This window comes from Phocoena sinus, chromosome 3 (genome assembly GCF_008692025.1).
Source record: "Phocoena sinus isolate mPhoSin1 chromosome 3, mPhoSin1.pri, whole genome shotgun sequence".
In the NCBI taxonomy this organism is placed as follows: Eukaryota; Metazoa; Chordata; class Mammalia; order Artiodactyla; family Phocoenidae; genus Phocoena; species Phocoena sinus.
In genome coordinates, this window is record NC_045765.1 from 26,940,366 (window position 1) to 26,956,142 (window position 15,777).

The 15,777-nt window shown below is 43.9% G+C and overlaps 1 protein-coding gene across 1 annotated transcript in view; it reads right to left on the reverse strand.

Annotated features, from left to right (window-relative positions):
* DOCK2 (dedicator of cytokinesis 2) overlaps nt 1–15,777 on the reverse strand; it is a 408,621-nt gene that overhangs the window by 331,414 nt on the left and 61,430 nt on the right. The window contains exons 15-22 of the mRNA XM_032626471.1: nt 12,720–12,818; nt 10,960–11,032; nt 10,743–10,846; nt 8,793–8,976; nt 8,527–8,624; nt 6,757–6,846; nt 5,592–5,692; nt 4,624–4,758 (exon numbers count right to left, since the gene is read on the reverse strand). Coding sequence (XP_032482362.1) covers nt 4,624–4,758; nt 5,592–5,692; nt 6,757–6,846; nt 8,527–8,624; nt 8,793–8,976; nt 10,743–10,846; nt 10,960–11,032; nt 12,720–12,818 — 884 coding nt within the window. The remainder of the gene's footprint in view (nt 1–4,623; nt 4,759–5,591; nt 5,693–6,756; nt 6,847–8,526; nt 8,625–8,792; nt 8,977–10,742; nt 10,847–10,959; nt 11,033–12,719; nt 12,819–15,777) is intronic.

Below are 15,777 nucleotides of genomic sequence, written 5' to 3' on the forward strand. Positions count from 1 at the left end.
TTGTATGCAGAAAATTATAAGACCCTGATGAAAGAAATTAAAGATGATACAAACAGATGGAGAGATATACCATGTTCTTGGATTGGAAGAATTAACATTGTGAAAATGACTATACTACCCAAAGTAATCTACAGATTCAATGCAATCGCTATCAAACAACCAATGGGGCTTCCCTGGTGGCACAGTGGTTGAGAGTCCACCTGCCGATGCAGGGGACATGGCTTCGTGCCCCGGTCCGGGAAGATCCCACATGCCGCGGAGCGGCTAGGCCTGTGAGCCATGGCCGCTGAGCCTGCGTGTCCGGAGCCTGTGCTCCGCAACGGGAGAGGCCACAACAGTGAGAGGCCCGCGTACCGCAAAAAAGAAAACCAACAACCAGCAATGGCATTTTTCACAGAACTAGAACAAAAAATTTCACAATTTGTATGGAAACACAAAAGACTCTGAATAGCCAAAGCAAACTTGAAGAAGAAAAACAGAGCTGGAAGAATCAGGCTCCCTGGCTTCAAACTATACTACAAAGATACAGTAACCAAGACAGCACGGTACTGGCACAAAAACAGAAAGATAGATCAATGGAACAGGATAGAAAGCCCAGAGATAAACCCACGCACATATGGTCACCTTATCTTTGATAAAGGAGGCAAGAGTATACAGTGGAGAAAAGACAGCCTCTTCAATAAGTGGTGCTGGGAAAACTGGACAGCTACATGGAAAAGAATGAAATTAGAACACTCCCTAACACCATACACAAAAATAAACTCAAAATGGATTAAAGACCTAAATGTAAGGCCAGACACTATCAAATTCTTAGAGGAAAACATAGGCAGAACACTCTATGACATAAATCACAGCAAGATCCTTTTTGACCCACCTCCTAGAGAAAGGGAAATAGAAACAAAACTAAACAAATAGGACCTAATGAAACTTAAAAGCTTTTGCACAGCAAAGGAAACCATAAACAAGATGAAAAGACAACTCTCAGAATGGGAGAAAGTATCTGTAAATGAGGCAACTGACAAAGGATTAATCTCCAAAATTTACAAGCAGCTCATGCAGCTCAATATCAAAAAATCAAACAACCCAATCCAAAAATGGGCAGAAGGCCTAAATAGACATTTCTCCAAAGAAGATATACAGATTGCCAACAAACACATGAAAGGATGTTCACCATCACTAATCATTAGAGAAATGCAAATCAAAACTACAATGAGGTATCACCTCACACCAGTGAGAATTGGCTTCATCAGAAAAATCTAGAAACAATAAATGCTGGAGAGGGTGTGGAGAAAAGGGAACCCTCTTGCACTGTTGGTGGGAATGTAAATTGATACAGCCACTATGGAGAGCAGTATGGAGGTTCCTTAAAACACTAAAAATAGAACTACCATATGACCCAGCAATCCCACTACTGGGCATATACCCTGAGAAAACCATAATTCAAAAAGAGTCATGTACCACAACGTTCACTGCAGCCCTATTTACAGTAGCCAGGACGTGGAAGCAACCTAAGTGTCCATCAACAGATGAATGGATAAAGAAGATGTGGCACAGATATACAATGGAATATTACTCAGCCATAAAAAGAAACAAAACTGAGTTATTTGTAGTGAGGTGGATGGACCTAGAGTCTGTCATACAGAGTGAAGTAAGTCAGAAAGAGGAAAACAAATACCGTATGCTAACACATATATATGGAATCTAAAGAAAAAAAATGGTTCTGAAGAACCTAGGGGCAGAACAAGAATAAAGATGCAGACGTAGAGAATGGACTTGAGGACACAGGGATGGGGAAGGGTAAGCTGGGACGAAGTGAGACAGTGGCATGGACATATATACACTACCAAATGTAAAACAGATAGCTAGCGGGAAGCAGCCGCATAGCACAGGGAGATCAGCTCGGTGCTCTGTGACCACCTAGAGGGGTGGGATAGGGAGGGTGGGATGGAGACGCAAGAGGGAGGGGATATGGGGATACATGTATACGTATAGCTGATTCACTTGGTTATACGGCAGAAACTAGCACACCACTGTAAAGCAATCATACTCTAATAAAGATGTTAAAAAAAAAAAAGTTCCAATCCTTCTCAACAAGTTTTCTTCCTCTCTTACCCAAGTGTATCTTGCATATTGATACAGGAAAATCCCTAGCCCTTGTAAACGCTCATGTGCAGCATGCCCAAAGAAAAAATGGCAGGGAACAATTAATGGGAGCTGGATCAGCTGTAACTATGCACACCAGGGAAGACAAAGGAACAACAGGAAACGGAAACACAATACCAGACACAGTAAGCTCCCGAAGCAATAACTATGTTACAATTTCCCACCAGCTGGCTTAGAAATCTCAAAGCACTGAAACGCCTATCTTCCATTCCCAAGTAAAATTCCCTTCTAGTTTGGGGAAATACTACCATCACTTCCCAATGTCCCTGAGGCTCCACTGAAGAGAACCCATTGTGAAAGATTCTAGAATGAACAAGACCTACTACCTTCCCTCGGCATGAGGTCCTAGACACTCCTCGCAGGTCAGCCTATATTTCTGATCATGACAAAGGATTCAAGATTATGTCTGGATTACCTTCGAGACATCTCCTCTGACCAAATGGCTTCTCCTAGCCCCCAGAATGCACTTCATCCAACAAGCGTTCTTGAGTGTCAGTGATGTTCTATATATGCTATGCTGGGAGCATATAAGAGAATAACAGATTACCCCACTCCTTAAGAAGCCAAAACGCACTTAGAGTTCCAGCAGCACTGAATTTATACTGAATGAAGAGCTGGGGGCACTGCAAAATGACATGCCCTCAGGTAGAAAAGAAGAAAGCAGATGTGCAAATGCTCTCTGTTCCAGTGGAGGAAAGAGATGAAGACTAAGAGAGGTAAGACAAGGAGGAAGGAAGGAAGGAAGGAAAGGAAGAGAGGGAGGGAGGGAGGGAGGAAGGAAGGAAGGAAATAAGGAATGGGGGGAGGGAGGGAAGAGAAATAAATTAAAAGGACAAACTGAGGCATAAGATATGATACATGGAAAAGATATTTTCTTGTAGATCTGAAGTTCTCGCTTGGAGATGGGATAAGATATCATTGCCTAATCTGGAATTACAACGTTTGAATCCTTGAACCTCTCCAAGAGTTCTACTCTTAGGAAGACCCATAATTGTCTCTTACTGGTTTTTAAATAATTCAAATATTCTTTCAAGTTCAGGAATACCCCTAAGACTTCAATACACAGTCTCTGCCTTGACTATGTGACAAAAGAGAGGAATCGAAACAGATATTTCACTTTTAGAATAGCCTAAGTGACATATGTTTTGTGATATGGTTCAAGACACTCATCTCTTTCTATTCATCAACTGAAATATCAAAGAATTCTCCTACAAAGGAGAATCTCAAATAATTACCCATTTCAGCTGCCTTTGAGTATGAAGCTTTCATAACTCATCCAATGTCTTGATCAGAATGATTATTTACAGACTTCTACTTTTTTTTGAGAAACCATCCCTTCAAGTAAACAAGTTCATACCATAAGTTGCTGACCTGACCCATGGCTCCAGAGGTGAACATGTGACCATAAGTACACAATCTGCATATTCATTCTCCTGGTCACACTGTTTAAGACCTTAGTACATGACTCAAGATAGCTCTTGGCATAGGATTTTGGTCGAACAACAGGGAACCTAGCGTTGCTTAAGCTAGTAGAATATGAATCTGAGTTTCCCAGTGGCTTCCCCTTGGAAAACTTGCCTCAGAAGGCAGCCAACAAAAGGAAAGCAGAGCCAAGATCTAGAGAGACAGAGACCGTCCGAATGACACTAAGCATCTGGACCCAGCCGTACCGAAGGCCAAGTACCCCTAAGATTTTTCAATAATGGGAAATAAAATAAAGTTCTATTTCCCCGAGTCAGCTTGAGTTGCACGCTCTTCCTTTGCACCGATAAGAATCCAGACAATACATTTCCTGTATGCTTCTTCTTATTTCCCATCACACACAACCAACCTGGTCACACACACAACCAATTCCCTGCCTAACTCTGTCTTGTAGCCAGGAGACACATAAATTGTTATTTTGCAGGTTGCATTGGAATGACTCCACCTCTAAAGCCTTTTAAACGGGTAGCTAACCTCTGTGATGCTGACCATCGAATATCAAATCTCTTAGGTGCTCTAACATGTCAGCTCACTTTTTGGCCACTAGGATTTCACGGGCAGGCGGATCAGCTGCAAATACCCGCTCATCTGTCATGTGCATCCTCCTAGAACCAAATAAATGTCAAATTCTCTGAGATCTGCTTCCCTGTCCCCATGGAATATAGATTCCTGGAAGGTTTTCACCGTATCTCAAATCAAATGAAGAATGTTAGATGAAATGCAGAAGAGCCTCAAATCACAAATCATAGTCACTGGAGGAGACATAACTCTTCAACATATGAAGATTTCTTCTTTTTTTCCCCCAACTGAACTTGGAACAATTATTACCTATTCATAACTCTCTAACTTGGATGTTTAAGCTGTTTTTGATCAGCAGCTGGTTACAGTTTTGTAAAAGAGCTTCTCCAATGGCACAAATACTGCTGTACCCCAGAGGAATTGCAGAGTTAATCAATCACTTACATAGCTAGTACTCACTGTGAAAATAACGTCCTTGACCGAACAATGAACTTGAAAACATATTCCAAAGCTTTCAGCGTTCTTAAAATTGGCTCGCATTGCTCTCCTCTGCTGGAGGTGTCCAAGTACTTCTTCAGCACCATCATCAATTTCCTGAATAAGGGATTATATTTTCAAAATACATCTCTTTTCAGCCCACAGCATGGTAATTAGTTTGTTTACTAAATTATAAGGCATTCAATCAAAGGTTAGAGGTGATGGTATAGCCAAGCTCACTTAGTCATTTACATCCTAAAAATAACTCTGCCTAAAAATACATGTTTAATACAGGGAGTGAGTATTTCCTGTCCATAAACAGCCAGCAAAGGAAAAAGTAGTGAGAAAAACATCTTTTGACTCTGGGAAAACTAGTCACAGTGAGGATGTGAGGGGGGATGGTGGTGGTGATAATGTTCTTTTCAGCTTTTTCTTCCCACAGAAAATGTTCCTGTAATATCATGGAACTCCGTTGCCTGGAAACTTACCATGTTTCTTTATTACCAAGCAGGGTGGACTTCGAACTACTTGGCCTGCTTTTCCAGGTCCCTTCAAAAACGGGCCTCCACCAACTTTTCCAGCATCATCTCTGATCTCTAACCCTCAGTTCTCTACACACAAGCTGTACTGAGCTACTTGTCATATGCACTTCCTTCTCTCTAGCCTTTGAATCCCAGTGTGTATCACAAGTAGCTGTTCAATAAATGATAGCTGACTGACTGACTAAATGAATGAACGAATGAGCAAACACTTCCATGTACTTCTGCCACCATAAAATATTCGTACCAACCTATGAGTTTGCATATTTTTATTTAATCCAAATGACACAGCCAGATTGGGTTTTGTCAAAAAAGGCAGAACTCACACAGGCTGGTGACAAAAAGAAACTACTCAAATTTTTGTGACCTAGGCATCCTGGCAGGGCAAGCAGGAAGTACACAGTTACTTACTTGTAAGCTAGGGTAGCACTGAAATGCTGTTGAATGTAAGCCTCCAGAACGGTGTTGAAATGCTGGAATTTCCGGTCAGCAATGAGTCCTATTATGTAGATCTTGAGGAAGAAGCAAGGAATCAGTGGGTTTTGTGGGCAGACCCAGGACAGGAAGCTGTATTCACATGGCATAACTGAATCCCTATCAAATTCTTTTGCCCAGGAATTAGGTCACTAATATAGCTTCAGTCCTTTTCATTAAGGTAGTACCTCTCCTCAAAAGTATTTCACGAAGTATGCTACAGGGTTTCACGGTCAGATAAGCTTGAGAAATCTAAAGTTATCAAAACCTTAGACTGCCTTCTTTATTGCAGGCCGTATCAGAGTCTTCCATATGCTTATGTGCATTGTAAATCTCCAAGAGAGTCACGCAATGGTCAACACTTCCCTAAGTTCTTTAATCAAAGGATCTGTCAGGAAGCATTTTTCCTTAGACACAGCTTTCTAGGAGGCCCTCTTGGGAAGCACTGGATTAAGTCACAGTTGTCTCCAAGTAAAGCTCTTTAAAAACGTAAATGTCACTGACACAAAGGGTTGACACATTCATACTTTATTGGTCACTGATACCTTAATGCAGATTTTTTGTTTGTTTATTTTGACATGACATTGAGAAGATGTGAGTTGGGACCACAAGAGGAAGAACAGACCATTTCGAAAGGTGGAAAGGAGACAGATCTGCCTGGTGTACCACCCACTCTAAAATGTTCCAGGGTGGGCAGGAGGAGTGTAACAACTGCTGAGCTGGAGACTGAGCAGGAAGAAGGTAAAAAAAAAAAGTTAGGAAACATTTTGGGTGCTTTACAACCTGGCCAAGGACTCACTCCCCGCATTCATGGAAACCCAAAGCGACTATTCACGGTATCCAGCTTCATGTACCTTCGACCAGGGCCAATCCACCATCAGCACTTAAACACTCCCCTTTTAATCACCCTGCCCATGCTTTCAAATGAACTCGAAGCAAACGAAGGGAAACAGCAACTCGTTCATTGGTCTGGTTGCCAAATGTTACAATGCCTCAAAAAAATTCATGAAAAGGGCCATGTGGGCCATAAGTTCTCTGTGTTCTCACAGTGAGACACACGTTAATGCCTAATGTCACTAAACACTGGCCCCCTCTCTCTTACCAAAGCATCAAAGACGAGGATGTCATACTCATTACTTTGAGAATGTTCCATCATGATGTTGAAGAGGGCATCCAGAGTATCCTGGAGAAACTGGGCAAAATAATGAAGGTCTTGTAAGAAAGAGTGTAGGTGACCCGGCAGTCCCACTCATCAGTGTTTACCCAAGAGAATGAGGGCACACATCCACCATGTGCCATGTTCAGGAGGGCCAGGTACTTTACTCACAAGAGCCAGAAGTTGGAGCAACCCAGTTGTCCATCTTCAGCAGAGTGGATAATTATAGGGTGGCATTTTCACATTATAGAACACTCCACAGCAATAAAAAAAAGAGCAAGCTACTTCAACGTGGAATGACGAATATAACTCTTGTGAGCATTGTGCAGGGTAAGATAAGTCAGACACAGAAATGTCTATTCATTATCACTCTCTTTTTATGAAATTCAAGAACAGGCAAAAACCCCATCTATAATGATGGTAGTCAGCTTAGTGGTTACTCCTGAATAGGTCACTGGCGGAGAAGGAGTAAGAGGGAACCTACTGCAATGCTAAAAATGTTCTGTACCTTGACCTAGGTGGTGGGTACACAGTTGTGCACATGTGTAAAAATACACTGAACTGTACTCTTAAGATACGTGCTCTGTACATATGTTACCATATGTAGAGTATAGGTCAATAATAATTTTTTTCTAAAAACAAGAAAAATGAATGCAAAAGGGAGACAACAGAATGCCCTTTCAGATGACTTTTCCAGGCTGCCAAAGGTGACAGGCCTTATTAAAGGATGTCTGGGGAATTTCCCTGCCATTGTTGAACCAGGTAGGTGGGTCAACAGTGCACAGTTAAAGCATTGATCTGGAAATCTGACCATTGCTTCTCCATGTATGGGCAATTAACTAAAATTTGATACCCCTCCCTCCTAAGAGATGGGTCAATATTTCCTATAGTCGAAACACAGAGCTACTACCTAAAGATGTTCAATCTCAGAGTTTCTAGCTGTACCAGGTTCCCAATGGAAACAAGATCACCAGGACCTCTGGGAAACACTTGTCCCAATTCATAGTGCTGGAGAGACAGCTGCTTTCATTAGATTTGCACTTCAGACACTATATTCTCCACCACCATGTGGACACAACAATATATCTGACATTTACATCATTTTCTGCTTGTTTCACCTAAATTGTGAGCGCTGATGCCTTTCCTTTTCTCATATGTTTAATACATAACATTCTCGAAGCAGCAGAAACCAAGAATACTTTTTATTTCTAACAGCAACATGTAGATAATACTAACAGATCATACTACCATAGCAACTTACAACAACAAAAATAAATAATAGTTACTATTTGTTGAACTTTGTACATTTCCGTAAGCATTAGTTCAATTATTGTGCCTTATGTGTAAGAGACTTGTGGAGTGATTTTTAAATGTGTTCATCTTGAATGCTCACAACCCTGCAAAATATGTCATATTGATAATATTATCACATAAAGTTGGCAAGCAGTTGAACTGGGATCTACACCAAAGTTGATCTATTTTCAGAGACTAAGCACAACCATACTTTTCTCCTGTTCAAGATTCAGCATCACGGAACCATATCATCCCCCAGATTTACCAAGAAAGGCTTCTAATGCTGACTTCAGACACTGTATCCCATTGTCAGAAGCAAAGTTGTCCTATCTCCCTCAGCACTTCATCTCTCCCCTGAAGCCACCCATGATTTAAAGCTCTGTCACAGGTGGATGAATACAGGCAAAATGAAGCCCCACTGACCTTTACTACTTCTTCTCCATCGACAATCTTCAATTTTTCTAAATTCTCCTGTAGCAGTTGTGGCTTCATACGCCACTTCAGCAAACCCAGCAAACCCACTAAAATAAGAGCCCAGACAAGCAGAGTTACTATTACTGGCCTGAACGTCTGTATCAGGACCTCCCCTGGCCTGCCCACACATAAACACACACACACACACACACACACACACACACACACACACTCACTCACTCACTCACACACACAGCTATCAATGTTTCCGATACCATTCTGGGTGAGCTTTGTGGAGCACACCAGCGTAGAAATGGAGAATACATCCCGGGAGCTGACAGAGAGACCCCCAACACTGCTGGAGCTTCGACTCAAGGTAGCCCCCTTGTTTTCCACATGGTGTCGGTAAGAAGGAAGAGTCAGGTAAGCACTGGCATCCTCCATCTTCTTGCTGTCCCCCTGGAAACAACACCTTGGTTACTTCCCCAAGCCAAGGGTATGCACCCAATGCTACACAGAGTTTGCAGTGGCCAGATTACACACTGTAGGTAGAGAGGATCAGAAAGAGTGAGGGACATCATAAGAGGAGCAGTGAACATCAGCTGGTAAGGTAAGGCTGTTTTCCCACAAAATAGGCGAGAACCCAAGGTTACGTTAATGGGAAAGGGGTTGATCAACCACCTGAAGGCTCTGTGGACTTCATTAATGGCACAGAGGGAACTGAAGATTCCCAAACAGGATATTTTAATTCATTCTAAGTTTTATAAGATCTTAACACAAACAAGCCCACCAGCAGGATAAGGAATCGGCTTAAAGAAGAAGTTAACAGCAAAGGCACTAGATTCTGAAAGTGATGGTATTTAGACCCTCTTCTCCCATTCACATGCCTGTGTCATTTTGGACACATTCCTTGGTCTCTCTGTATCTCGTTCTTCTCAGAATTAAACTGAGAATTAATCATATTACCTACTTCTAGAAATCTGGAGCAGACTAGATGGCATAATGCATATAGAACACTTAGTAAACTGACAGACACATAAGTCCCTTGGCATGCTGAAATGAATGACTAGAGGTAGCATTACAGCAGTCAACGTTTACTGAGCCCTTACTCTGCACTAGATGCTACACTAAGTGCTTTGTATGCCTTAGTTCATGTCACTTAAGCTTCACAACAGTTCTTACTGTTGTGTATACTGTTATCATCTCCAGTTTACAGATGAGGAAACTGAGGCTTAAGGAGGGTGACTAAATTGGAAACTGACTGCAACTGGGACTCTGCCCTCAATGAGTTCACAATCTTTTAAACAAAGAACTACCTTGACGCGTCAAAAATGAGAAAACAGAGCCTGTACGGAAGGAAAGGGGGTGTTTTGGAAAAGCCAAAGCGACTCAGAGAAGAGTACCCTGTTATGAAGCTTTGATGAGGCTGTGTTTGCCATGCAGACCACAGGCAAAAGGGCAACTCCAACCTCCAATGTTGAGAAAGTCAAGGGCAAGGGTTTGATCCCTGTGCTGACCACTTAGGCTTTGCCCTGTTTCACAGCCATACCCTTTGCCTCCAGCCAGGGGCTAGCTAGAGACGTGCCACTGTCACAGGAGTGGTGTGGGAAAGCATGCATGTAAGATCAGGAAAATACTTCCCCACTTCTAGAGAACAGTGCAAGTCTCATGACGTAAAAATAACAGCAGCTGCCATCTATACTCTTTTATGTGGTCCTTTTGCGTGGGTCATCTTATGGTCATAAACATGGCCATCACCACTTAAGGAAAAGGAAACTGAGACTCAGCAAGACATGTGAGATGACTCCAATTTAGTCAACAGCAGGATCGGGACCCTAAATTGTGATATTTTTTCCATTAGCTACAGTGAGGAATCTCTCAAATATTTCTTGCTGGTCTTCTGTACATCCCACAGGTGTCTTAACAGAGTCAAAGCCCACTCTGTACATAACAATAACCTTCCATTTACTGAGAATTCCACGTACCCATCAATGTCACATTTACATGCACTGACTCATATAATCCTCACAGTTACTCACTGAGAGCTCACAGATGAGGACACGGAGGCCCAGAGAAGTTAAGACTTTGTACAAAAGGCCTCACAGCTGGGAAGCCCCTATGTGTGCGACTCTGGGGTCCCTGCTCTTAATTACCAAGCCATCGTGCCATCTCCCCCTCACTTCCTGCATGCTCCCCACTGCAGAGTTAATCCCAGCTCACGGTACCTTTAGGACAACCAAGTCATGGCATCCGTCATGCAGAGTGGTCCCATCTTCCTTCATCAGCTTCACATAGGACATGGCAAAGTTCTTTTCTCCTTTATCCTTGGCTGAAAATAGCATTGTTGAGGTCAGGAAAAAAAAAAGATACTTGGGCCACCCAATGATCCCACCCCTCTCCCCTTAGGGGTTTTGCAGAGATGCCATTTGGTTGGGCACTCACATTCCAGGGATGACCGATGTCGAAACATGAATCGCAGGTGGATCCTCTGCATGTCTTCAATAGGGACGGCCACCTCAACAGGCAGAAACCAGAGCTCAGGAGACAATGAGTTAAAGAGCCCTCCCCACTCCACCCCGCCCCCCGCAAAAGGCAGCCTGACCGTTTAACGTACAGTGCCGCGTGCTGATTTATTACCCAGCCATCAAGCCTGATGAACTGTAAATACATTACATAAGAGCTGGCTATGAAGAGAAAATAAAGTCCCAAATGTAATCCATTTGGCAAATTGCATTCCCAGCCAATGAAAAGAGATCTGTAAATTATAGTGAGGGAAAATGAATCTCTCCAAATTGATATAAAAGTCACATAACTTTAGCACAGGATTTAATGCACTGCAAACTGCACAGTGCACATTTTCCTGACGCACTCCAGAGTTTGGGCAGTTGCAGCATGGCTTAGAGAATTAACAGTGCCCATTAGGGGGCTTGATGGGGGACTGTCATTTACGTAAATTAATAAAAATGCTTGAATCCAATCATATTCGGGAAAATCCTAGGCCTCAATCCCATCTTTGGTTTTTCCTCCAAGGACACTGGGCCAAGACAATCACCCCTTGGTCACCCAGTTTCACTGTCCAGCGAGTGGTCTGCTGTACCCTTGACTGAGGTGCTTTTGACCTGTCTCTGGACTATCCCACCTCCCAAAGCCCCACAGCAATCCCTGTATTATACAATTCAGGCCCAGACAGAGAAGCTTAGCTACCTGTGAGAAAAACCACTCAGATTTTCTGTGGATACTTTCCGCTCCAGAAAATGAAATTTGAGCCCAAAGAGGTCCACCACTTGTTTGTGTGTCTCAGAGCACAAGAACTGAGAGTCACATGGGCAGCTGTTGTCCAATTCATTCTTTCACTGCATACTGACTCAATACTATAAGCTACGATCATGTGAAGCACGGGCCATGCTGACGTAAGGCAGAGTCCCACTCAAAGAGCTCACGGCCCACACAGAGCAACACATAATTATCACCATGTGATGAGGGCTAGCAAAGAGATATAACTGGGGTACAAGAGAGCACAGAGAAAACAACCTGGTCCAACAGCTCTCTGACCCCAAAGCTGGGTAGGTCATCACTTTTAAGAGAGTGAGGACAGGGAGACCCACTGAGGAAAACAGGAATATAGGTGACAACGCAAGAACCACTGAGGTTTGAAGGGCTACCTCTGAAAGGGAAGTCTTATGAATATCTTCAGTTTGGGTTCAGAGCACAGAGTGAGTAAAGACTGCTATTAATTACAAGGCAGAGACATCTGAAGCCGTAATCAAGCTTCACTGTCCACTAAATTAATTCCGAACTCCACTTCCAATGCGTGATATTCCCTTCTGCTTCAGTGTGACAATCTGGTAATGCAAATATTTGTGGTTAATGCCACTTCCATCTGAGGTACCCTCCCAACAGTGTATCTACCGGGCATTAAATAGCTTTTTATAGCCTCACATTTGCTCCCAAGCTCTGTCACTCCTCACTGCTGAGTAGAACGACACAACTTGATGGCTTGGGCACAGTCCACAAGATCATCTGACGATGCCATGGTGGCTATAGCTGCCAGGCCGGTGAAGGGTGATCAAGAGAACCGGGCGGTCGCCCACTGGGCCACTACTTCCACTGCCTGACACACCACCGGAGACATGCTAGGCTACTGTTTCAGATCTTAGGGAGTCTTAGAGTCCCCCAACTATTATCATCATCATTATTATTACCTTGACTGTTTCCATCCACCGTGGCTGCTTGACTTGATAGTACACGACGGACCGATATTCATTCATAGGTTTGTCCCCGGCTCCCACGCAAATTGCATTCTGACCCAAGAAAAATGAAAAGAGAGAAAACACTATAGAATTGCCATTTTCTATGCTTGGGCAATTTTGGTCCCGAGGCCAAGGCTGGCCACAGGGCCTGGGATAACCCTGCCTTCTTTAAGCCTTCTGCCAGGTACCCTTCTACATTACGGATTTATACATGAATGTGCCGGGCCCTGGGAGCGACAGCTGCTTAACTATAGAAATTCTATTACTTGCATTCTGGAAACCACTGAAGCGCAGTTGGAGCTGACGTGGCTGCCCTATTGTCAACGGTAACCAGCCTTGGAGCTGCTGCGCGCTGCCAGTCTTATTAATTCTATTTGTTTCCTACATCTGAATTGTACAAAGTTACCAAACAGGCTCAGATCAGCCAAGCAGCAGCCCGTTCTGACGGGTTTCTGATGCTAACACACCCAGGTGCTGGCGGGAGCTGGGCAAGCGGAGGGAGCTTGGGTTTCAGACAGACACACATGGGCAGAGGGGGCTAAAGGAGCCCACAGTTAGGGAGCATCTTCCAGGTACCAGGCCCACGCTAAGCACTGGGATGCGGGCATGAGTCAGAGAGTAGACCTGACACGAGGGCTCACAGTGTGGTGTAGGAATCATTATATGCACAGACAAATCACTAGGCAATGTGAAGTGATGACAGATACATGTATCCAGTTGTCCCTTGGTATCCACAGGGGCTTGGTTCCAGGGCCCTCCCTTCCCCGCCACTGATTAAAAAAAAAAAAAAAAATCCACAGATGCCCGTATCCCTTATATAAAACAGTGTAAACAGTGTAGCACAATTGGACTTCTGCATCTGCAGACGCAGAGCCTGCAGGCACAGAGGGCCGACTGCATAATACCACGGAGCACAGAGCAAGCATACCTACACAGGATATTTATTCTTAAAAAAAATCACCCTCAGAGTAACAAGGAATTACCTTGCAATAGCGTATGCCAACCCCTAATTCTATCTCTGTGCTCATTCCAGTTGTTTGGCCCCAAAACAAGATCTAAGGTTGGGTCACTCAGAAGGGGCCCAAAGTTCAGTTTTTATACCAGAACAAGAGATTTCAACCTCAAGTCTTCAGAGATCTAGGGACATGGGATTGGTTTTGCAGCCCCAAGCCCCCAGACTACAAAACTGTGCGCCTCTGGGCACTTTTACGGTGAGAGAATCCATGACTCTCGCTAGATTCCATCAGATTCTCCAGTGGATTCCCCACCAGGCTGAAGGACCAAAGCTGGCCACTCTGGGCCCCTGGGAAAGCAAGCTAAGCTGTGGGAAGGAGAATTCTGTCCCTCTGTACTTCTGAGCTATAGGGAAAGAATGAGTTCGGTTTCAGTATTGACTGATGCTACATATGGCCAGATCAAACCCATCTGAAAATAAGGCTACAGCATCCTTTCAAAACTTATCTCTGAAAAAACAAGGACAACCAGAGAACTGCAAATGAGGGAAGACATACAACTCTCTTAATTTTCAATGGTATGGAGCCTTTCAGAACTTCTTGAGGTGCTGAACTAAAAACATGCTTCCAAAGTTGTCCTAACCATTTAGAGAGTGCTTTGTGTCCAGCATTATGCTAAGCCCTTTACACGAACTGCCTCACTTAATTCAATCCTCACAACCGCCTCTGACGATTACTGTCATTATCCCCATTTCAAAACTGAGTAAACTGAGACCTTGAGAGGTTACGTCACTTGCCCCAAAAGGTACCAACGCCCGGACTACATCTCAGACCCTCTAATTCTTTGCCCAGTGTTCCCTCTGTAACAACCTAGATGCCTTCCAGCCTCCTAAGATTTATATCTAGTGACAATGATGGGCTTAGCACTTCTGTAGCTCAGCTGAATCCCACATAGCTTATAAAAACTGAAAATACACATGTATCTCTGGTGAGAGTAAACTGCTGTACAACATGCAGCTGAACCCCACAAAACTACCCTGATGATGAGAATTTCTGATTGCCCAAAGCTGGAGAAAACAGGCTCAGTGTTATTCTGAGAAAGACCTAAGACAGCTCCGTCCCTCGCAACACTTCAGAGATAAAACCGAATGTCGCTGGGTGTGTAGAAGGAGCACTGTGACCAGGGACGGGGCCGGCTTTCAGGAAAATATAGATTTGTGCTTGTCTCCAGTGAACCTACTCAATAATTTCCCCTATTGCCCACCCCCATGGCTCCCTGTTAACAACGAGAGCCCCTAATTGGCTTCAGGTCAGTAGAAGGAAGCCTGGAAACTTTAATGCCGACTTGGCCTTGGTGGACACACTTCAGCAGGAGGAAAAATCAGGCTCCAGACACAGGTCTTGTTTACCTCGTAGGAATCACCTGAGGAATAAATGACACCAGGGGTGTGAACGCATTTCGAGAGCCAGGAAGTGCTTTAGGCTGACAAGGTCGGTCTTATCATGGGAAGATGCCAGTTGGTGTCCACGAGGCAGTAACCAAGCCTGCGACAGCTCTACCTTTCTGGTAATAGTGAACTTCGATGAACACCTGTTATGTCAATTACCTCAGCTGGCATTCACAAGAGTAAGGTGCCACTGCTGGTCTCAGTTTCAGACAGAGTCTCCTAGGTGTAGAGAGATTATGTAATTTGCTCCAAGTCATCCCGCTAATCCGGGCTGAGCTGGGCTTTCGGCCTGGATGCCTGGCCCCAGAGGTCATGTCTTAACCACTACACAGCACTGCCCCCCATGCCCTACCTCCAGCCCTGTAACCTGGCTGGTCTCAGAAGAGCAAAGGTTTCTCAGCCCGGCATCTGAGCATTTTTACTTCTTGAAATTGCTTTAGGTATCCCCACTGGATTGTCTGTTTGACCCCCTCAGATCCTTTCCAGGGCTTCAACCTGCAGTTGGTCTGCTTTTCCTAAATGTTACCTCCTTCCCGTTGCTGAGTATTTACTACATACCAGGTGCCTTACACCTACCACTTTGTATAAACAGCAACCTCACAAGGAAGA